At 42.1% G+C, this 25,815-nt stretch overlaps 1 protein-coding gene and 1 long non-coding RNA gene across 2 annotated transcripts; one reads left to right on the forward strand and one right to left on the reverse strand.

Moving 5' to 3' along the window:
* Nucleotides 1–5,932: 5,932 nt before the first annotated feature.
* LOC124137679 (SH3 domain-binding glutamic acid-rich-like protein 3) lies at nt 5,933–25,815 on the forward strand. Its single transcript, XM_046504081.2, has 3 exons — nt 5,933–6,108; nt 23,550–23,717; nt 25,708–25,815. Exons 1-3 carry the CDS (start codon nt 6,049–6,051, stop codon nt 25,792–25,794), a joined length of 315 nt encoding a protein of 104 aa, XP_046360037.1. The 5' UTR covers nt 5,933–6,048; the 3' UTR covers nt 25,795–25,815.
* On the reverse strand, nt 17,137–17,685 carry LOC125377694. Its single transcript, XR_007219768.1, has 2 exons — nt 17,377–17,685; nt 17,137–17,167 (listed from the first exon to the last, which is right to left on the reverse strand). It is a non-coding gene; the product is annotated as an uncharacterized LOC125377694 (long non-coding RNA).

A 25,815-nucleotide genomic window follows, 5' to 3' on the forward strand; every position in this document is an offset into this window, starting at 1 on the left:
TGGGCATGGCGCTCAGAAACGACAGGGTGCATACCATATCCACAGCATTACAATAGAGTTGCTATATGAGTTTTCATTCGGAATTGCTCGATTACATTCGTAACCGCGATACAGAAATCATATATGCTTTTAGAATGCTTGGTTCACCAGCACCAAGAATATAGAGCTTTCAAACTGACCGACTCATTAGAAAATTTACCGTACCGTGAAGATCCGGGGTAGAATAGGTCTTCAGCAACCCATGCTTGCCGTAAAAGGTGACTAACGGGATCGGGTGGTCAGGCTCGCAGACTTGGTTGATGCACGTCATCGATCCCGATTGCGTGGATCGATGCTCATGATATCAATCACTGGATTGTCTGGTCCAGACTCGATTATTTACAGACCGCCGTCATATAGCTGGAATATTGCTGAGTGCGGCGTTGAACAACAAACAAACAAAACAAAGAAAATTTACCTGGTGTGACCTCCTGTGTCCTCAGATCTTCACTCCGAGAGGAAGATCCGGTTCGAGAGTAAGTCTGCTTGCCGTAAAATGCGACTTTGTTTGTCGTAAGATGCGACTAACAGGATCGGGTTGTCAGGCTCAGGATCCATGTCATCGTATCCAAATTGCGTAGAACGATGCTCATGTTGTCAATCACTGGATTGTCTGGTCCAGACTCGATTATTTACAGCCCTCCTTCATATAGCTGGAATATTGCTGAGTGCGGCGTTAGAAAAACAACAACAAAAAAACCAACATCACACGGAGAGGAATCCTATCGGAGTTAAAAATCTGATTTTAATGAGAGTGAATTGAAACGAGATTTAATACACTGTCATATTTTGTCATAAGTTATTTTACAATTAATTGTAGTTCAAATAATTAATAGCGTCAGTATTTAAATGTTAAATTTTACCCCCAAAATTGTACAGAAAGCCGAACCAAGGGAAGTAACTCTGACCAGATTACAGCGCATTTTGTTGCGAAGATTTGGAGAATGATTTTACTGCGCTTCTATATTATAAAGAAAACAAATCTAGCTACAGAAGAGATGAATGAACTGTAATACGTGAGATTTCATTACTTATATGTTAATGATAATCTACAGAAAAAATTGACTAATATTTGATTTTAAACAAAGCAGGGCATGGTATACTTAAACCATTGCACTTTAACATCGCAAATTCTCTTTTATAATATATCTGAATATTACTTAACTATAGGAATATTTCTTTTAATTAGTATGTGTGTTGGGGGGCGGTGGCATAAGTGAACATTCAATGACGTAGGACGAGTTAAGTTGAGATAAGGATCACACTTGACAGGTAGCAATGTTTAGGAAAGTTATCGGACGTGTTTCATGACTGACCACCATGGGGACAAATACAGTGGTCAAGCACACGGGCTTTGCTAAAGTAGTGAAAATGTAGAAATATCGATGACGTGGTTCGCCTGCAGAATATTTAAGTATGAACAATATTGCAGAATCAGCTGGAGCCAACAACTTGCCCGAGTTCATGTTCACATGCGAGGAGAACTCTTCCCTAAGATATATAAACTTAGCTTTAATGACACTTGTTATCCTCATGTCTATATATGGTGTTGTTTCGTACATGCGCACGTTGACATATATTTATATATACTCACACGCAAAAGAAACGCAAGTCGAGTATGCAGTATACATGTTATTTATGTTCAACAGTAAAGACAAGAAATACTAATAGGGCAAGATTGACAAAAAATTGACTGAAGACAGTTAAATGGATTAAAAGGCAGATGACATAAATGTTTCAAATGTTAAGGGCTTACAGAGTTTCGGGGCAATACCCAAAAGTCAGTCAATACCTGGTGTGACCACCATTAGCATTGATCAGTGCCACACATCTCCTGTACATGGAGTAGATCAGACGATTTGTGAAGGCCCTAGGGATCCTCCTGCACACATCCAGAGCTGCTGTGCGTAGTTCATCGGCAGTTGTAGGGACTGGGCGCACATTGTGCAGACGCCTTTGAACCTCATCCCACAATAAGTGTTCGATGGGGTTCAGATCAGGGCTGAGGGCTGGCCACGGTAGAACACGGATGTTGTGTTGTTGCAGAAAGGCCATGGTAGCTCTGGCAACATGGGGACGAGCGTTGTCCTGCTGGAAAATGTGTTGTTGATGTTGTGCAAAAAATTGAACAACGTGGGGTCTGATCACTTGGTCGATATACCGTTGAGCAGTGACGCCGTGTCCCCGACCTTGACCAACATTCAGAAGGCACATGGGTCCAAGTCTCGCATGAAGTCCAATCCCTGCCCATATCATGACGCTAGGTCCACCCCATGGATCCCTTTCCACAACGTTTCTGTCAGCGAAACGATCACCTCGACGCTGCCAAATTCTGACTCTTCCGTCTGCATGGGAGACACAAAAGCGACTTTCATCAGAGAAGATGACACGTCTCCACTCACGATGACGCCAATTGTGTGGACCCTGTGTCCACTGAAGTCGTGCTTGTCGATGCCGTGGTTGGAGAACAGGACGACGTGCTGGTTGGCGACATCTGAGGTTGTTGGAACGGAGACGTTGGATCACAGCGTCCCGGCTAATGTGTCGATAATGTGTTCCTATGGTCTGTCGAGCACTTACACTTGCAGTTAGGAACGGATGTCGCTGGTGTTGACAGGTAATCTGCCGATCTTGTCGAGGTGTGGTGACCCTAGGACGACCGCTCCGAGGAAGATCATCTGTGGTCTGTGTAGCATTGTATCGATGCAGGAGACGGTAAATTGTGTTAATGTTAACGTTGAAATGACGGGCAACATCTTGGACAGACTCTCCAGCTTCCAAACGTCCGACAGCCTGGTTTCTCTGAATTTGAGTTAGGCTTGGCATTGTTGACCAAGGATTGGTAGGTCCAAGAATCGGCCACAGTTTTATACCCACTACAGTTCGTGACAGTTCGTGCATTTTCGATTTCGCGAGAAATGGGTGCATGATACCCACATATTCATTGAAATGGTGCGTTTTGGCGATTCGTTTTTTATGTTGCGTTTTTACTCGGGGCTTCCAAAATGCAACCATAAATATCGATAACACCATCAGGCTTCACTACATGCTAAAACTCCCCCCCCCCCCCCCCCTTCGTGTTTGTTACCTATTTGCTTAAAACCACTTGCATTTCTTTTGCGTGCAAGTATATATATATTTCATATATATTGAAACACATACACACACACACACACACACACACACGACACACACACACACACACACCCTTCCCTTCTGGCCGACTGAATCAATCATCGGCTTATACATTCTAGTTGTATATCTACATAGTCATACCCAGGCATCACTGACCACGTATGTAGGTCAGCCTAAGATGCTGGTATCTCAGGTATGTTGGTATGCCATATTCAGAAAGACAGTTTATTCAGTATGGGGCATTTAATATTTTGAATCCATTGAGAAAGTTCACACTTTGTATTTTAAGCAGTTTTTATGCATGGGTAAATATGCTTCAAATAGGCAGTACTTGGTGAAACTGGTCGCTGTAGTATATACGTACAGAGCCAGCTGCGCGGTGTTAAATATTAAATATACAGTAAACTACGGTTATAACGAACTCAAAGGGACTTCTAATTTTAGTTCGTTATAACCGTAGTTCGTTATAAGCATATATACAGCATAACGACAGCAAATAGTCGGGACCAAAAGGTAAGTTCGTTATATCCGTCAGTTCGTTATAAGCGTGTTCGTTATAACCGTAGTTGACTGTAATTGTTAAAAATGGAAGCTCACAGGTACCCATTTCAATGTTAGAAAATGCGAAAACAATTAGATGGTGAAGGGAAAACGAATTGGGTGTCTGGTGTAAGAAGTATATTATTTAATATTTAATATTTTTACCTTTATATGGATCTCACAAGACATTGGTAATGAAAAACTATTTTTACATACATTTGAACAAAGGTTATTAGATATATTTCAGCAAAACTGACGCCAACAAGTTTACTCTTCACACTTTGTCAAGCATTATGCTTGTATGAAATCATTGTTACAACCAGAAAAATATTAAAGCATATCACAAGATAAACTCTATCGAGAGCTCTTTGAAAATTTAGAATGTCTCTCCATAACGTCCTTGTCAATAAATATCGTAGAACCAAGGATAGTGATTTTGAAAATTATATATGTTCTAACTGTACCAACCAGGAGATTGAAGGCGAGATTCATGTTCTTTTTATGTGTGAAAAATATAAAACGTTGAGATTAAAGTTTCTACCTAATTTAGATATGACACACAAAGACAATCAATTAATTATCAATTTATTGAATTCAACCAATGAAGAAGTTATCAAATCTTTAGCAATGTATTTGAAACATGTATTTAGACTCAGGTGAATATATTATGCTATGTTCAAGATCACGTTGATTTTTATGTATCTGTTAAAGTGAGTGACTGAGTGTGGTTTTACGCCGCTTTTAGCAATATTCCAGCAATATCACGGCGGGAGACACCAGAAATGGGCTTCACACATTGTACCCATGTCGGGAATCGAACCCGGGTCTTCGGCGTGACGAGCGAATGCTTTAACCACTAGGCTACCCGACCGCCCCGTATCTGTTCAAACTGAACTGTACTATGGGCCATATGGCCTTGCATACTGAATAAACTGTCTGTCTGTCTGTCTGTCTGTCTGCCTGTCTGTCTGTCTGTCTGTCTGTTTGTTTGTCACGTTCCTCTTCTGGGGCACGGTTGGCCCTGTCGTCTAAGGCGCTCTCTTAGGCGACTGCTTTAGGTGTCCCTTGATACTGGGTTCGAATCCAGACCCCACCTGTTTATGTTTCTTGCTTTCTCGGGGCCATAACCGTGTTTATTAGTTCCACCAAAGTGCTAAACGTTTAAAACCCGCATCATTTCGGGCTGTCTTCCCACATGAAGTTGTCACGTCGAGACTGAAATAAAGATCCGGGGTAGAATAGGCCTTCAGCAACCCATGCTTGCCGTAAAAAGGCGACAATGCTTGTCGTAAGAGGCGACTAACGGGATCGGGTGGTCAGGCTCGCTGACTTGGTAGATGCAGCCAATTACAAGGTTCGGTGCTCATGATGTCAATCACTGGATTGTCTGGCCAAGACTCGATTATTTCCAGACCTCTACATATAGCTGGAATATTGCTGAGTGCGGCGTTAAACAACAAACAAACCTTAGATGTATAGCGGCTATAAAATGTCCGAGTCCCGTGATGGGATTCGAATCACTGACTTTCTGATCCGAGGTGGTTTAAATTTAACTTTAAATAACACCCTTTTCGCAATGCTTTTGAGATTTGTGTAAAGTAATATTCGGGATTCGGGGGTTAGCAATGAGACTCAGAGTGAAAAATAAGATGATAATCGGGATTCAGGAGAGGGAGGGTTGGCACCCTCGAAAATCTGACCAAATCTGCTAAAAATCAGCGATTCTTTACATGAACTGAACGCAGTAGCATGTCGTTTTGTAGTCAGAAAGTCGACTATTTTGCTTATGTCAACCCAGACCTTAGCATACACTGTGATTTATTTCGACATCAAAACGAACAAGTTGTTTCTTTTTTTTGTGTCAGTAACGTGCAACACGCGACTTACTCGCTCGTCCATGTGTATTACGTAAGGGGCAATGTATTCGTCGTAAGTCAATCTTAATTAATCATACTTATTTAATGGTCATTGATTAAATGGCTAAATTAGAGCCATACCTTTTGAATACCTCCAGTTTGAAAACAATTGGTACAATTTCAGTGTAAAGTAAAAACTTCAAGCATTAATATTAAAACACAACCTGCATCCCCCTAAACAGAATAAACCGGCCCGTTTATCCTTTCCAGTGGTAATAGAATGAGATTTCCCCAAATCACCAAACCAGTTGTCTCCCTTTTAATAATAGATATCACTACGATCGATAACGTTATAACGGCGGGTGTTATCTAGGTCGTCTGTCAGGCGTGAGGGGACACTAGGCCTTTGTTGACATCGATAGACGGCGAATATTGTCGACGGACGTTGTGGATAAAACTGTACCATCTCAAATTGAAAATGTCGAACGGAGACGCACAGATAAAGGTTTATGTGAGTTCCATGTCGCCGAATGCGAATGTGAGTACATCCGTTTATCATAATTAGCCTAAACTGAACATGTAAAAATCCATTCTGTTTCAAGCCACAGGACGACACCCATATATACAAGGATGTGAATTCGGAGCAGTTTCCTCCCGAGTTTTTCCTCTTTGTCACCAACATATTATATTAATAATTTATATCATAATTCTAATTTCCGAATCGTAATAGTTGAACAATGACTCACACGTGTGCCACCGCCGATGAAATAGAATTTAAATCGACAGACGGCGTTTGACAGAAACGGGGTCAGTGCTAACTGTTGGTGACCCGAGGGTGAACGCTTGTGGTATTATTATCCATGGGAACATGCTGGGCGGGGAGGGGTATTGTCTCCGACATTCTCACCGACGTGACAGACTGAACCGCATAGTTTCGTCTGCTCCCAAACCTGTTATGGCCAGATGCACCCCGTTATAGCGCGACGCTATCAACGCTAACGGGAGACGCGTGTCTCTTTTCCTCAGCTACACCGGGAGCTATTATATATATGTATATTTTTTGTGTGCTCAAAGATAACATTGTGTTTCTTACATGACAAGGCCGACAAACTGCAATTTCATCTACTGTCAATTCCTTATCGTCTATCTCAAGGAGGGGTTGTGTGTGTCATTATCCTGTGATCGTTCATAAACGCTATCATTAACAAACGCAGTTGAAAGCTTCAATTGATAATGTCACCAATTTTTGATTTTTAATAACCATCATTGTCATAAATATATTACTATTATTGGCGTTATTACTGCTATTAACAAGCTCGATGTGCCCAGTTCGTAAAAGACTCGTTGCCAGTTTTATATCTTTGAAATATCACCCATCTGCACGCGTCTGTGGGTCGTCTCTTTGTCAGAAGGATTTCCACGTTCAACATGCTTGTCACGAGAAACAACGGACTGTTTGTTAGTTGTTAAACTCAGCAATAGTTCAGCTATGTGACGGCAACATGTAAATAAGATTGGGTCTAGACCAGACAATCCAGTGACATCGAGTTAAGACGTCAATCAATCAAGCAGGTCACCGAGTCTGACGTCCGGTGCAGCAACTTGCCTCACGACAAGCGACAATTTACTGGGGACTTCTTTTAACCCAGAATCCCTCTGCACGGTTGAACGGAATTTACTGAGATGGTGATATATGCTAAAGTAGACACAATTTATGGATATCAAATTTTTCAATTATTGTAAAGGCGACGTTTCGGTATAGATCTTTATGCCGTTGTCAAGATTTGCTTGTTATCAATAAATTGTCTACTTTGTCATCCGCCAACTTCAAAGTAATACCCCTCAAACAATTCGTTGATATATACAACTGTGTAATCTTCAATGTAGTAGACGGCCGTAGGTGATTGCGACTGTACCTCGTAAATTAACGTCACTTTCTAAAGAAATATTAAAGCAAAATCATAGACTAATATTTAGTCCCAGAAATATTATTTAAAGAAATATATTTACAAAATAGGAAAATAAAATCCAAATGGAGTCCAGAACAATGCCTATTTCAGGAGCGGAGGCAGTCTAGACTTGCCAAATCCTTTTTAATGTATTCTCTAGGATCTTGAAGACAGTCTATCTTAATCACAACAGGGGACGTACAGGCATCACAAACTGTGCCCGTCTGGAGATTCGAAACCGGGTATTAAGTTAACCAGTAAGAACCACTAGGATACCCTCTGGGGTAAAATAAGAGGCGACTATGCTTGTCGTAAGAGGCGACTATGCTTGTCGTAAGAGGCGACTAACGGGATCGGGTGGTGAGGCTCGCTGACTTGGTTCATGCATGTAGTCGTATCCCAATTACGAAGATCGATGCTCATGATGTTGATCACTGGATTGTTTGGTCCAGACTCGATTATTTACAGACCGCCTTCATATAGCTGGAAATATTGCAGAGTGCGTCGTTAAACAACAAAAAAAACCCAAAAAAACTAGGATACCCAACCGCGCCTGTTTATGTATAGTCGAAGCCCGATTATTGTAATTTCTTGTGATAAGGTTGTTATATTACTCAGTTTAAAACGCCAACCACGTACTGATATTTCCTCATATAAGGCTTCCTCTTGACTGGTTTCCGTGTCGAGAACGGAAGCTATCTCCACTCGTGTTTTATACATACTACCTCCCGAAGCTATCCCACCAACAGCGTCGTCACGTTTACTTGAATTAAATGGTTTATAGTTAGTCCGCATTCACGGGAAATTATAGAATTTAATGATTTACATTTTGGCCAAACAAGGTCATCCGCTAATACTTGAGGAAAGCATGCGCGGTGACAGGGCATGGGATGATTTATTAAAAAAATAACTTGACGTATGAATACTTGCATCACCTGTGAAGAGAAACCTTGACGTATGAGTACTTGTCTCACCTGTGAAGAAACACCTTGACGTATGAATACTTGTCTCACCTGTGAAGAAAGACCTTGACGTATGAATACTTGCATCACCTGTGAAGAAACACCTTGACGTATGAATACTTGTCTCAACTGTGAAGAAACACATTGACGTATGAATACTTGTCTCATCTGTGAAGAAACACCTTGACGTATTAATACTTGTCTCACCTGTGAAGAAACACCTTGACGTATGAATACTTGCATCACCTGTGGAGAAACACCTTGACGTATGAATATTTGTCTCACCTGTGAAGAAAGACCTTGACGTATGAATACTTGTCTAATCTGTGAAGAAACACCTTGCCGTATGAATACTTGTCTCACCTGTGAAGAAAGACCTTGACATATGAATACTTGTCTAACATGTGGAGAAACACCTTTACGTATGAATACTTGCATCACCTGTGAAGAAAAACCTTGACGTATGAGTACTTGTCTCACCTGTGAAGAAACACCTTGACGTATGAATTTTGCAGCATATGTGAAGATCGACACTGACGAATAAATCCTCGCAGCTTTTACGAGGCCATATATGCCGGGACATCTAAAGGCTTTCAGCGACTATTAGATTTAGATACATGAATATTGAAGTATATTTTGGGGAATAAAGGCTTTACAGATAGTTGGACATAATATTTCAGATTGTATATGCCCCAGTTGGTAGAACGTTTCAAACTATAATTATCCTGGTACGACATGTTCTTTTCAAACACAGACCGCCTCCGTGGTCTTGTGGTAGAGCGTCCGCCCGGAGAGCGGAAGGTCCAGGGTTCGATCCCGGGCCGCGTCATACAAAAAGACGTTAAAAGATTGTACTTGTTGTTACCCTGTCTGGCGCTCGGCATTAAGGGGCTAAAACAAGGACTGGTCGGCTCGGAGTCAGTATACTGTGTCTGAGTGGGGTATTCATGTTAAACTGCGGCATGGTATCTCAGTGAGCTAGCACTATAAATCGGCATCAGTCCGGACTAGTACAAGCAGCCACACACACACATACACGTGCATGCACGTCGCTATATAAGTGCAATAATCTTGGACGCGACGTTAAACCCAATTTCACCTCACCTCACCTCTTTTCAAACACGCTCTAATACCCGCACGTCTCTCAAGACAGGTAGTTATTATTCTCCAGTTCGCAGAGCGCTCGTGTTTTTGAACCAGTAATACCAACAGCATCTACCCAAGGCAAGAGAGTTAACTGACTTTAAAAGTCCAGTTTCCACCCTTGCCGAACTAGGCTGGAATTCCTGGGCTCGACCGTAGCGCCACCAGTGGCTATTACGAGTTATGTCCCTTCTATGCCTTTCCTATGGACCAATCAGAGTCCACCTCTCGTATCACTTGCATTTGCTTCAAACAAAATGCCGGCGCCCAGTCAAGACGATATGATCGATAATCAAGATCATTATTGTGATAAAACGGGTCTTACATCGCGAAGTGCATCAAATCACGTGAGCACCTTGATTAAAAACATGGAAAGATTTAGAAAATGTATGTTGACAACGAGTTGGCGGTGCAAATGCTTTGTAAATACTGCAATCGACCGAAATCTGCACGACGTTTACGAACCGGATTTCAATTTTGTTGCGTGATTGTCGTTGGACTATGCATAGACTCGTTAGTCCAGCCAAAATGTAGCTCTATAATACCAGCCTAGTTCGAGAAGGGTGGAAACTGGACTTTTATAGTCAGTTAACTCACTTGCCTCGGGAAGATGTACCAACAGCAACACTAGTTAGTACACGACCGACTGTCGCACATCCACTCCTGAGTTTCTTGGTTGCCGGTCCGACCCCACACGGAAGCACAATTAATGTTGTGTCCCCTTAGACAAGTGACTTTGCTAGGCATATACCTCTGTACACCCGGCAATGAATGGGTACCCGGTAAGATGAGATGGTAGTGTGGCAACCTACTAGCGCCTCAGAGGCGCCTTGGGTTGTATACTCCCCAGGGAGCTGAGAATGGAATTCGAGTGCACACTGATCCAGTGGTGGATAATAATACTATCTATCGTGGTGTGGGCTTTACAAATTCGTAATGTAATATATACAAATATGATATATGCAGCCCTATTTCTTGATAAGGTGAAGAAGATACGAGTGAGGGAGTCTGGAAGACCAGTTCTCCATTGATCCACTAGGTCGTAGTGCTCTGATATTGTTGACAGTGTTCCTCTTTCATCTGAAGTTGACGGATGGCCCGATGTGCGGTCTTCCGCTATACTAGGGATCAGTTCAAAAGTTACATGTCGGATAAAAATATTAATTCCCGGAATCTGGGGGTTAAACAGGTCTGCGAGTTTTCTATCCGACAACTTGAGCCTTTTATGTCGGGGACATTGTTACACAAGAAATATACGTCATTGTCGTAGGTAAAACGGTGTGAAATAATACAAGAAAGATTATGCCATTTCAGCATGTTTACTGGGAGCGGATACATTGATGTGCTATATGCTTTGGCAATTGTTTAATACAATTGTTCTATGATTACAACGCATTATCGCTCGTCACGCTGAAGACCCAGGTTCGATTCCCGACATGGGTACAATGTGTGAAGCCCATTTCTGTTGATGTTGCTGAAATATTGCCAAAAGCGGCGTAAAAACATGTAGATATGCCACAACATTTCTTCTCCCGTTTGACACAGACTTTAAAAGATATGTACATTCAAAAATGGCATTGTTCTTTGTCCAGTTCTAGAAAAGCAAAATACTACACTACATTTAAGACTACTATTACACTAGAACCTTATCTATTAAGTGTAAATTTACATAAGTTTAGAACAGCTCTTTCTCGATTCCGTTGTGGCTCACATTATCTATTTATTGAACAGGCAGATATGAAGGTTTTGCAAGAGAACACAGACTTTGTAGGATTTGTAAAACTGATTGTACTGAAGATGAATATCACTTTTTATGTGTATGTCCAGTGTATGAAGATTTAAGAGCAAAATATCTAAATAACTATTTCTACCGCAACCCAAACGGTAACAAATTTTGTAAATTAATGACTTGTGATTGTACAGAAACTATTAGAAATCTATCAATGTTCATTTATCATGCCATGAAACTAAGAAAATGTATGAATTTGTAACACGCCCCACGCATTGTACTATAGGCCTTTGGCCTCATAAGTACCATGAATAAAGATTGATTGAAAAGCGGCGAAACATCAAACTCACTCACTCATTCGCTCACTCCGAGGAATTAAGTTTTTCACCCGGTGGAGGTTTAGAACTTCTCCCTGACACTTGCCATGGCAATGATAGGTTTCTGTGAAAGGGTCTTTGCTCAATGTCACCAACGCTCATTATTTTAGGTGTGTCGTGGTAGCCTAGTGGTTAAAACGTTCGCTTGTCGCGCCGAAGGTCCGAGTTCGAAGCCCCACATGGATACAGTGACTGTGTAAAGCCCATTTTTGGTTCTCCGGGATTGTACTAATGCCTAAAGCGGCGTTAACCCTACACAATCGCTCCTTTGTGTAAGAGAACCAAACACAATTAATATTTGGTTATTATTGAAGTTGGTAACTCCTCCAAGAGAACTGTCCACCTCCATTTAAACCAATCAACCAGCTACTCTGCCACTATCGCCCAAGGGGCGGTCGGGTAGCCTAGTGGTTAAAGCGTTCGCTCGTCACGCCGAAAACCCGGGCTCGATTCCCGACATGGGTACAATGTGTGAAGCCCATTTCTGGTGTCCCCGCCGTGTAATTGCTGGAATATTGCTAAAAGCGGCGTAAAACCATACTCACTCACACTATCGCCCAATGGCGTGGATCGTTGCTCATGCTTTACTTCCTTGATTGCCAAGTCTGGGCATGGATTATTTAAAGGTGGCATGGTATGGGTTGAAAAGTGCTGACAACATTTACTCACTCTCTCGAGTGTCGACTGCAGAGTAATGGTGATCCAACAACGGAGGGAAGCATTCGGCACCACTCGCACGTTTCCGTAACCTACATGTACAAGTAAGCTCGGAATGACACGAGTTGGCCGCGAAAGAAGAGAGGCCAGCAAAGAATGTCAACAAACCTAGCGTGACATTGACCTCACGCTAAGCAGCTGTCTTTTGTACCCGTTCCTGCTCTTGAATAGTGTAGTCTCATCTACATGTCGTAGTAACAACGAGATAAGTAGGGCCGTAGATCTATTGCTAGGTTGACATAACATCTGTGTAAACCCTCGTCATGTACGGGTGGCATTTTTTTCTGTTTTCGGTAATTTCCTCTTTGTGTGCCATCATATTTTTTTTATGTTTGATACACGTCTATATTTATTGATTGAAATACCTAGGCTCGTCGGCCGCCTCCGTGGTCTAGTGGTAGAGCGTCCGCCCGGAGAGCGGAAGGTCCGGGGTTCGATCCCCGGCCGCGTCATACCAAAAGACGTTAAAAGATGGTACTTGTTGTTACCCTATCTGGCGCTCGACATTAAGGGGCTAAAACAAGGACTGGTCGGCTCGGAGTCAGTATACTGTGTCTGAGTGGGGTATTCATGTTAAACTGCGGCATGGTATGTCAGTGAGCTAGCACTATAAATCGGCATCAGTCCGGACTAGTACAAGCAGCCACAGACACACACGTGAATGCACGTCGCTATATAAGTGCAATAATCTTGGACGCGACGTTAAACCCAATTTCACCTCACCTAGGCTCGTCGAGATGTAATATAGTGACACACTGTCCGTGAGACCTCCTTAATATGACGGGCCATGGCGGACACAGTCGACTAACTAACTTAGATTCAAAGGTGCTGCAATTCGCTTTAGGAATTTAATTCTCTTATGTTTATGGTCGTGGGTTCGAATCCGAGAGGGGCGGTCGGGTAGCCTAGTGGTTAAAACTTTCGCTCGTCACGCCGAAGACCCGGGTTCGATTCCCGACATGTGTGAAGCCCAATTCTGGTGTACCCCGCCGTGATATTGCTTGAATATTGCTAAAAACGGCGTAAAACCAAACTCACTCACTCACTCACTCGAATCCAAGATCATGATCATGTTTCTAGGTTTCAAAAAGTCATTTCCAACATAAATCTGACCCGCCGACGTGTAACAGAAATACTGGTTGTAAAAGCGACGTTGAACCAAACACCCCTGTCACAGACAAGTCGATTCAGTGATTATGTATACTGACCTTTTATTGCGCCCCCAGCACAGTGGGTCGCGCCTTTTACCCCGAAACAAACATTAGACCTCCATGTCTTATGATAAATATCCCCCAGGCAAAAATACCTGCCCTTCAATTTCGTATGTGTCTTGACCCATATGTGTTAATGTCTATCACACACCACGCCTTCTACTGGGAATACCCAATGACGCGTGAACACTTTAAAGGGATACTCTGCTCTACTCTCTGGTGTCCATTTCCGTTATGTAGTGAGTGAGTGAGTATGGTTTTACGCCGCTTTTAGCAATATTCCAGCAATATCACGGCGGGGGACCCCGGAAATGGCCTTCACACATTGTACCCACGTCGGGAATCGAACCCGAGTCTTCGGCGTGACGAGCGAACGCTTTAACCACTAGGCTACCCGACCGCCCCCGTTATTTAGTGTTTTCGGTAATCTCTCTGTGTTGTGCCATCGTGGATTTTGTTTTATGTTTGATTACATTTGTCGATTTATCGATGGAGACCCAAAGGCTTATCGAATAGGAAAATATTTCAAACAAATTCAAATGCCCCAGGTGATCCTACATGTAGAATGTGTAGCAGGTGTTTCAGTGTGTGGACAGGCCTGAAGCTGCCCGTCAACCCTCCACGACCAACAGCGCTTAACTTGTCCTGATTTATGGCCTGTGCGTTGTACATTCATTAACAATACTTTCTGACAAGGATAATAATTTCCACACGACATATTATCTATGAACAGTTGTTTGAAAGCGCACAGGAACATGTAGGCCTTGGGCCGTATACTAGTATCTGAGATGTATGACATTAAAAATTCGCTGTGCCCTACATGAAAAAGCTGGTGGGTGTTGTTCAAGTGTTGACATTGCTTGAGGCGTGTATGCTATGTATATATATTAAAGTACTCTTGGCGTTGAGGAATGTCTTAGCAAATATTGAAACACACTTATTTTCTTTAGCTTGAGACGTATATGTGTATTTCATAGGAGGTCTTGTGAATTAGAAAGAACCAAGGGATATGACTTTATGATTTCAACGCATTGTAAGTTCAGAGTTTATAACGGTTTCCTGTTCGTCTTTATTTCCACTTCCTCCTTCCCCGGTCTAAAGGTCGTTGTATTAGAATAGGTTTTTTTCAGCGACCCGTGCTTGCCGTAAAAGGCGACTATGCTTGCCGTAAAAGGCGACTAACGGGATCGGGTGGTCAGGCTCGCTGACTTGGTTGATACATGTCATCGGATCCCAATTGCGTAGATGATGTCCATCACGATTGTCTGGTCCAGACTCGATTATTTACGGACCTCGTCATATAGCTGGAATATTGCGGCGTTGAACAAGAAATAACAGCAACATTAAGCTGACACGCCGTGATATAACTTGAATATTGTTCAAAGCGGCGTTAAACCCAACTCACGCACTCACAGTCGACTCGTACGTCGAGCTTAACACCCCGGGGGCCTCGTCCGCCTGTGTGTACCCACGTGGTTTTGTGGTCTCGATTTAGACTAAGATCTAGTCTCGGAACTATAATGCTGAAAAAATACAGTTGTTAAATTATAGTTATACAATGTAATAAAAAGGAGCCTGGAGACTTCCTGATACTGCAGTAATCTAGACTTGCCACCTATTGACAAAATAAACACAATTTACGGATAGTCTCTAGTATTTTGAAATTCACACTGACTTTTTGTAAGATTATATAATATTGAAAACTAGATCAAAGAGATTGGTCTACATGAATATGTTTCAAATCACGATACTAACTGGCCTTTAAATGTCGCAATGCTGCATTTCAGTTTTAACCTGCGGCGACTACAAATGTGCCGAGCCAGGGCCGAGATGAATCATACTAGGTGTTTATGGGTGGCTATGATTTCAGCAATTAACATATTCAAACAGTATTTAAACAGCTCATAAACCAGGCACATACCATAACAATGTCAACACTTGTATACAACGCAGCAACACATTGAGAACATATTATGTAGTTAAATAGATATGTAAAATTTCCCAAAGTCTATTTCAAGAGACGTTCATTCGGTTTAAGACCTGCTTTCATTGCAGATATGTATGAAGGTCACGGTGACCTAGGGGTCCGTCAGCTGTGTCCTTGAATTACACTGCGCCTTGGAGGAACCGGTGTAAACGTTTTTTGTGTCCCGTCAAAATAATGACTCATTCTTCGATCTGTGTGTGTTAGCTTTTGCGTCTGCATACTGGGGATGCTTGTCACTCCTGAAGCCTGAAAATAGGATACCTCTTAAATTCGGATCTGTTTCCCACGAGGTTCTTCTAAGCGTTTGGTATCTGTTGAGTATCATGTGTTATTCGGGGCGGTCGGGTAGCCTAGTGGTTGAGGCGTACGCTCGTCACGCCGTAGACCCGGGTTCGACTCCCGACATGGGCACACTGTGTGAAGCCCATTTCTTGTGTCCCCCGCCGTGATATTGCTGAAATATTGCTAAAAGCGGTGTAAAACCATACTCACTCACTCACTCATGACGTATTCCCATTAAGCCAGTGCTAATTGCATTCGGATCACGTACCCCAGACTCTAATCCGTGCGGATTCCGGGTTCGAATTGGTCCCCAGAAACCTATGCATGTCGTATAAGGCGATCAAATCAGGTGTGGTCTGGCTAGGTGACTTGGATGACGACGTGTCATCTTCTCCCAGACGCGGGGAGGATCGTTGTTCACAATATCAATCATTGGATCGTATGGCCCAGACTAGATTATGTACATGCCACCGGAATAATATTGCTGAGTGTGGCGTTAAACAACAAACAAACTTAACATCAGAAGAGAAAGTACCAGGAAATTGTTCTCAGTGTCCAGAGAAGAGGCATTGCGAACAAACTCAGAAGCTGTTTACAAAAGGTCTTCAGCAACCCATTCTTGCCGTAAAAGGCGACTATGCTTGTCTTAAGAGGCAACTAACGGGATCGGGTGATCAGGTTCGCTGACTTTGTTGAAGCATGTCATCGTGTTCAAATTGCGTAGATTGATGCTCATGATATCAATCACTGGATTGTCTGGTCCAGACTCGATTATTTACAGACCGCCGTCATATAGCTGGAATATTGGTGAGTGCGGCGTAAAACAAACAAACAAACAAACACACAGACAAACTACAATACACTCTTCCATGTTGGCCATGCACTGTTTGCTATATTGCCGCACCTAGACCGTGGTCACTGAGGGACGTCAGTGCTAAAACTCCCATACCGTAACATAGACTTGTTTGTTGAGTTGAGCTGCATTTATTTTAACGAGGCCATGGGCTCGGTTTTACAAATCGCTACAGCATTCTGCCTATTTAAAGTCTGTTTACGATATGATGCTGGGTGGTCGCTGTTTTGAGTGTCATCCTTTCGTTGACAGGATTCGCTGATCTTAGGTTCGCATCCTGGATTCTCCCTGATTGTGATAATTGGTTTGCCTGCACCATTTGTGTGCTCGTGGGTTCCACCAAACTGTTTGTTTTCCCTCCCACATGAGCTGATCGGCTGTGATAAACTGAAAATAGTGTCCGAGACAGACTTAAACACGACTCACTAACAATAGTAAAGAATGTGAGTGTTGTACGAACAGATCCTTGCCCAGACCCGAGTATGCTAATCCGTGATCCAGAGAATAACAGTTTGGCCTTAGACATAATTTGCTTTTTTTTCTTCTCATGTATTTTCACTGCAAATAGCGTTGACGTCTTGATCATACAGAAATACCTCACACTTATAGTTGCTCTCGTACTGTTGATCACACCAACAACTCCACATTGAGGCGCTCTCGTACTGTTGATGGCTTTGTATTTCTGAGATAAGGATTACTGCAAAATGGCGGAAGTGTTGCTTCCGGTGACTCAGATTGTTGAATGAGTCGCTTCCGGTTTCTGGAAATGCCAGACGACTTAAGATAAATTCAACTATCTTACCGCCAGGTCAGAATGTTGAGGTCTGATCTTGATAAAATACTTCAATGCAATCACGTCAACGTTGTTGATCTAGAGAACAGTTAAAGGGGCAAGCTCGTACTGACAGTGCACTGTGGTCAATGTTTTTCACATGGACCGTCTACACCCTTAATGGTGTTGTTTTTTGCCTATACTTTGTACGTTTAATTAAAGACTGGACGATCGGGGAGCCTTGTGGTTAACGCCTGATATTGCTGGAATATTGCTAAAAGCGGCGTAAAACCATACTCACTCACCCACTTGATTTAATGCTGAGCACTTGTTTTCTGCCCTCTCCACTCCTGTGGGGAAGCATGTTCAAGATTTCTTTTTGTACAAAACATCCCCAAGGGACCCGGTACAAAGTATATACTATAAGTATAACATATTTAACATAACTCAACATAGCCGCTTAATGCCGTGCGCCAGACAGGGTAACAACAAGTACCATCTTTTAACGTCTTTTGGTATGACGCAGCCGGGGATTGAACCTCGAACCACCCGCTCTCCGGGCAGACGCTCTACCAGTAGACCACGGAGGCGGTCTGTCGCCAAAACCTTATGCTCATAGTAAGTGAGTGAGTGAGTGAGTATGGTTTTACGCCGCTTTTAGCAATATTCCAACAATATCACGGCGGGGGACACCACAAATGGGCTTCACACATTGTACCCATGTCGGGAATCGAACCCGGGTCTTCGGCGTGACGAGCGAACGCTTTAACCAGCTCATAGTAAGAAGAGATTAGATCGAATGGTCAGACTCGGTGTCTTGATTGATGGAGTTGCTCGTAATATCAACCACTGGTTTATCTGGTCCAGACTCGATTATATACAGGCATCTGTGAAATAGAGGGAATACTATCCCCAACTCCATCAAAAAGCTGTATCCACGCTTAATCAATATTGTATTAGTATTAAAGATATAAGCGGCTTGGTCTTGGAACCAATTTTCTTTTGTGAAATTTATTCGTATTGTGCAATATATTCATGGTATACACAGTGTGCCAGCAGATGGCGAAGGTCCTCTATGACTGTAGGTGGTGTCAGTCTACCAGCTGTGCCACCAGCTTGATAATCAATGGCATATTTGCCAGTGTAGGGCATTGTATACCGTTATTATACACCAGACATATGAAAGTAATGACCCAGCGTATTGGATACCTCAATCTGTGTATCTCTGCATGCGAGACGTTTGAATCGGCTGAAGCTATACCACTCAAAAGAAGTTAAGGTCCACCTGATACTTTCATATCACAGTAAACTACGGTTATAACGAACTCAAGGGGACTACTATTTTTAGTTCGTTATAACCGTAGTTCGTTATAAGCATATATACAGCACAACTACAGCAAATAGTCGGGACCAAAAAAGTAAGTTCGTTATATCCGTAAGTTCGTTTTAAGCGTGTTCGTTATAACCGTAGTTTACTATAGTTAATCTGTTATTCCGTAACAGATAAATAGAATACGAAAGAATATAGTGATTCTTAACTTCTTATGAGTAGTATATTTGTCACCAGAGGGCGTTTAGCACGGCTAGTTGCCTCGGCTAGAATTTCTGTCAATGACTAGTATATATGGGAATATAGTGTCTCATCCCTCTATTAAACCGAACGCGTTTTCGGTTAGAGTGGGAGTATGGTTTTACGCCGCTTTTAGCAATATCCCAGCAATATCACGTCGGGGGACACCAGAAATGGGCTTCACACATTTTGCCCATCTGGAAAATCGAACCCGAGTCTTCGGCGTGACGAGCAAACGCTTTAACCACTAGGCTACCCGCACGCACGCACACACGCACGCACGCACGCACGCACGCACGCACACACACACACACACACCTTATAAAAGTACAATAATCTTGAACGCGACGTTAAACCCCATTTCACCTCACCATAAGAGCTGATTCCAATGACATCGGATTTTACCAAGTTTGACCTTGTCATCTTACCCAGACGACGGTTTGTCTGACGTCGATTTGAATATTTACAGGTCGCCCTAATATGGTCATCTTCCCGAGGCAAGAGAGTTAACTGACTTTAAAAGTCCAGTTTCCACCCTTGCCGAACTAGGCTGGAATTACTGGGCTCGATCGTAGCGCCACCAGTGGCTATTGCCAATTATGTCCCTTCTAAACCTCCCGTAAGGACCAATCAGCTTCCACCTCTCGGATCACTTGCGTTTGCTTCACACAAAATGGTTGCGCCCGGTCAGGACGATCTGATCGATAATCAAAATCTGTTGTGTTAAAAAACGGGTCTTACATCGCGAAATGCATCAAATCACGTGAGCATCTTGATTAAAAACATGAAAAGATTTGGAAAATATCTGCTGACAACGATTTGGTGGTGCATATGCTTTGCAAATCCTGCAATCGACCGAAATCTGCGCGACAGTTTACGAACCGGATTTCAATTTCGGTGCGCGATTTTGATTGGACTATGCATAGACTCGTTAGTCCAGCCAAAATGTAACTCCATAATACCAGCCTAGTTCGGCAAGGGTGGAAACTGGACTTTTATAGTCAGTTAACGCACTTGCCTCGGGAAAATGTAATATGGTTGGAATGCTGTTAACTGCGTCGTAAAACTACATTCATTCATTCAAGCTAATGCCTGTTCTCGCTGCGAATAGCTTCTAGATGACGGAATCAGCGTAACGCCCTCGCCGATGGACATTGACAACTGTAGATCGGGTTCTGGACTCGGACGGTGTTGACGGACAGGGACGTGTGTTGCAGACTGTCACGTCACTGTGCCAAGACTGCAAGGATTAGCGGGGGATTAGCGCCCTTCCGTAGGGATTTGATGCCCCGTGCCACCCAAACTTGCCGCATGCAGGCATCTCCTTGCAGAGAAATATTTTTGGCCAAGTTTCCATGTTTGTTCCTTGTTGCCGTGTTTACGAATGAAACGCAGTGTAGCCTTCATTGCATGTTTACTCGAGTGCATAGAGTGAACTACGGTTATAACAAACACGCTTATAACGAACCGACGGATATAACGAACTACGGTTATAACGAACACACTTATAACGAACCGACGGATATAACGAACTTACTTTTTTGGTCCCGACTTTTTGCTGTAGTTATGTTGTATATATGCATATAACAAACTACGGTTATAACGAACTAAAATTAGTAGTCCCTTTGAGTTCGTTATAACCGTAGTTTACTGTATATGAATACGCGGTATCACAAAGTGCGGAGTCCTGGTGAGAGTATGTCCCCATCAACCTACGCAGCTGGCTGTTGGGGATCGATCATTTGATATTCGTTGGATGAGGGGCGGGGGCATTTTTTATTGATACTTCTTGCAAAAAATAATAACATTATTGCAAGGTGTTATCTGGTTTTGTAGCTGAAGCTGACAAAATATCTGATCTCGATACAAAATCACAATACACCGACCTGCGTTAAGTTTCGGTATTAAAACAGATGTTAATCACGGTTCTGTATCATGTTGGCAACAATATTAAAAAATAAGGAAGGGAATGTTTATGACAACCCTATCCTCTCTTCAAATGAATCTCGGAAAGTAAAAGACAACATAACCATTTATGGCGTGAACGTTTCTGGCTAAGGCCACTTGCACACGTCCCATGGCAGGTCAGATGCGCATCTCTGCAAAGGTTGGGCTCGGATGTTTAGTTTTTGTTGACAAAAATGATAGACATTGTTTAAGCCTCCGTGTGAACACATCACGAGCCTGTCACACTGCTGCTGGCATTGCGTCACGTACGGGGGATGTGCTAGCGTTGGCTGGTATCTTTACTAAACAAATGTTTGCCGTCTTACTTGGAGTTTGGGGCATTAGGGGCTACAAGCTGAGTCCGGTCTCATTCCCATCATCGATTATCCGGCGTATTATGTCTTTATGTATTAAATAGACTAGAAATATAATTTCCTGGATCATCGAGGATGATTCAAACCCTCTTATGAATGAGGACTTAAGTTATGTCACATGAACACTTCATGGGTTTCAGTTCCTTTACTATGTTCTCATTCGGAAGCTCATCCGATTCTTAACCCTTTATATGACTTTGACCTCTTTCCTTTAACACTTTATATGACTTTGACCTCTTTCCTTAACCCTTTATATGACTTTGACCTTTCTCCTTTCACACTTTATATGACTTTGACCTCTTTCCTTAACCCTTTATATGACTTTGACCTCTTTCCTTAACACTTTATATGACTTTGGCCTCTCTCCTTTAACACTTTATATGACTTTGACCTCTCTCCTTTAACAATTTTCATGACTTTGACCTCTTTCCTTTAACACTTTACATGACTTTGACCTCTTTCCTGAACACTTACATGACTTTGACCTCTTTCCTTAACACTTACATGACTTTGACCTCTTTCCTGAACACTTTACATGACTTTGACCTCTTTCCTTAACACTTTACATGACTTTGACCTCTTTCCTGAACACTTACATGACTTTGACCTCTTTCCTGAACACTTTACATGACTTTGACCTCTTTCCTGAACACTTACATGACTTTGACCTCTTTCCTGAACACTTTACATGACTTTGACCTCTTTCCTTAACACTTTACATGACTTTGACCTCTTTCCTGAACACTTTACATGACTTTGACCTCTTTCCTGAACACTTACATGACTTTGACCTCTTTCCTGAACACTTACATGACTTTGACCTCTTTCCTGAACACTTTACATGACTTTGACCTCTTTCCTGAACACTTTACATGACTTTGACTTCTTTCCTGAACACTTACATGACTTTGACCTCTTTCCTTAACACTTTACATGACTTTGACCTCTTTCCTTAACACTTTATATGACTTTGACCTCTTTCCTGAACACTTACATGACTTTGACCTCTTTCCTGAACACTTTACATGACTTTGACCTCTTTCCTGAACACTTACATGACTTTGACCTCTTTCCTGAACACTTTACATGACTTTGACCTCTTTCCTGAACACTTACATGACTTTGACCTCTTTCCTGAACACTTACATGACTTTGACCTCTTTCCTGAACACTTACATGACTTTGACCTCTTTCCTTAACACTTTACATGACTTTGACCTCTTTCCTGAACACTTTACATGACTTTGACTTCTTTCCTGAACACTTACATGACTTTGACCTCTTTCCTGAACACTTTACATGACTTTGACCTCTTTCCTGAACACTTACATGACTTTGACCTCTTTCCTGAACACTTTACATGACTTTGACCTCTTTCCTGAACACTTACATGACTTTGACCTCTTTCCTGAACACTTACATGACTTTGACCTCTTTCCTGAACACTTACATGACTTTGACCTCTTTCCTTAACACTTTACATGACTTTGACCTCTTTCCTGAACACTTTACATGACTTTGACCTCTTTCCTGAACACTTACATGACTTTGACCTCTTTCCTGAACACTTTACATGACTTTGACCTCTTTCCTTGACACTTTACATGACTTTGACCTCTTTCCTGAACACTTACATGACTTTGACCTCTTTCCTTAACACTTTACATGACTTTGACCTCTTTCCTGAACACTTACATGACTTTGACCTCTTTCCTTGACACTTTACATGACTTTGACCTCTTTCCTGAACACTTACATGACTTTGACCTCTTTCCTTAAACACTTTACATGACTTTGACCTCTTTCCTGAACACTTTACATGACTTTGACCTCTTTCCTGAACACTTACATGACTTTGACCTCTTTCCTGAACACTTTACATGACTTTGACCTCTTTCCTTAACACTTTACATGACTTTGACCTCTTTCCTTAACACTTTACATGACCTTGACCTTTGATTCTGTTCTTAATTTTCCTTCAATTATAATTTGTGAAGCCCGTTACAGGAGTACCATGTCCTGATATAGCTGGAATTATACAAACTTCGGCCTAAACTCTCTCACTCACTCACTCATTTACTTATCTATGTGTGTGTTTCCTTCCAGACGGTATGCCAGCAAAACAAGATCGAGCAGGTGCTCGAGGCGAAGAAAGTTAGCTTTATTAAGATCGACATAGCTTCCAATCCTGATTACAAGGACGAGATGAGGGCCATCATGGGGGATGAACGCGGACTTGCTCCTCAAATCTGTAACGGAAACGAGTATTGTGGAGTAAGTATTGAAATCAGTAGTGTAGTGACACCATGCTCTGATTAAATTCTTATGATTCAACCCTAGGGGGTTCCGGGTTAGAATAGGTCCCTAGCAACCTTTCCTGTTTGTAAGATTGTTTGCTGTTTAACGCCGCATTCACCAATATTCCAGCTATATGACGGCAGTCTGTAAATTAATCGAGTCTGGACCAGATAATCCAGTGATTGACATCATTAGCATCGATCCACGCAATTGGGATCGATGACATGCATCAACCAAGTCAGCGAGCCTGACCACCTTATCCCGTTAGTCGTCTCTTACGACAAGCATAGTCGCCTTTTACGCAAGCATTGGTTGCTGAAGGCTACATTAAGAGGCTACTCAATGGAACGGGAGGCCAGGCTCGGTGACTTGGTTGATCGCGTGTCCTTGTACCCCGACGGTGGGGATCGTTGCTCATGATATCGCTCATTTGATTGTCAGGTCCAGATTTATATAGCTGGAATATTTCTCAGTGCGACGTTTAACCATTTAAAAATTAAAGAAAATAATGGATCGGGTGGTTGCGCTTGGTTGATTGTGTGTCAATGAACCCCGATGGCGTGGATCGTTGCTTATAATATGAGTCACTCGATTGTCTGGTCCAGGCTCGATTATGTACTGATACCCCAGGAATGATGCTTCGTGCGATCAACAACAAAACAATCCCAGGGGAACAGTCAGTTTTTAGTAGTGGAAGTAATTACGTTTCATTATTTATTGGATAGTAATTAATATTTAAAACTTACCTTTTTGAATATTTATGCTGTATGAACTATTTTAACACATATGTTTTCAGCTTTATTAATATTTTGTAATGGGACCATTGTTATGAATAATGTTGATATAAGTATGCATCTAAAATCGCCGGCTTTTGTTTACAATAACGCCATGGCATACACACTCAGTATTCCATGATTGGCCTAGAACATGGGTTAGGTAGCAACAGTTTGTATGGAGGACAACAGTGTGAGTGAAGAAGTTGACATTCATACAAAATTGCTACTTCTTGATATCATTAAACCTACATTAATTCAGTTCTTAGAAATCTTCCGTCGACATTGGTGGTGTGGTTTTCGAGTGACCATTAGGGCGAAATATAGAATCCTTATGAAAGTGGTGTAGGGGAAACAAATCTTGCAGACTTATCTGTTGTCCATGCCCCTGGTGTGGCATTTTGTCTTCAGATTAAAGGTCAAGCAAGGCGATTTATTTAACACCAGGAAATGGCGGCAAAACATTACCATGAGAAAACATTTGGATTTAATTATGCCACACCAAATTAACTTTTTTTTGTTTAATATTTTATTTCTAGGGTGTTAATCTGATTGTTACAGTGTTGTGTGTGTATCTTCTGATTGTTACAGTGTTGGGTGTTAATGTGATTGTTACAGTGTTGAATGTTTATGTGATTGTTACACTGTTGAATGTTTATGTGATTGTTACAGTGTTGGTTGTGTATGATTGTTACATTGTTGGGTGTGTATCTGATTGTTACAGTGGTGTGTGTTTATCTGATTGTTCCAGCATTGGGTGTTTATCTGAATGTTACTGTGTTGCGTGTTTATCTGATTGTTACAGTGTTGGGTGTTTGATTTTTACAGCGTTGGGTGTTTGTCTGATTTTTACAGCGTTGGGTGTGTCTTTATGTTACAGTGTTGAATGTTTATGTGATTGTTAGTGTTGGGTGTTTGTCAGATTGTTACAGCGTTGGGTATTTATCTGATTGTCACAGCGTTGGGTGTTTATCTAATTGTTAAATAATTAGGGGGCACAGGTGGCCCAGTCGTCTAAGGCGCATTCTCTGTACACGGTTCGATTCCCTCGGTCTGATTTTGTTTCCATGTTTGTCACAACACAGACACATGCTCGTCTGTAAACGTCTAAGGTCTGCATCACTCTGACACTGTATGATGTTACCGAAATGTTGTTCGACAGGACATTAACTAACTAACTCACTCTGTTACAGAATTATGAAACGTTTGCTGACGCAATTGAATTAGGCACGCTGTTTGAATTCTTGAAACTCCCGAGCCCAGTCCAAGAACAAAGCTAAGGAACAAGTCAAGCTACTGAG

Source organism: Haliotis rufescens, unplaced genomic scaffold (assembly GCF_023055435.1).
Source record: "Haliotis rufescens isolate VD_foot unplaced genomic scaffold, xgHalRufe1.0.p SCAF_94, whole genome shotgun sequence".
NCBI lineage: Eukaryota > Metazoa > Mollusca > Gastropoda > Lepetellida > Haliotidae > Haliotis > Haliotis rufescens.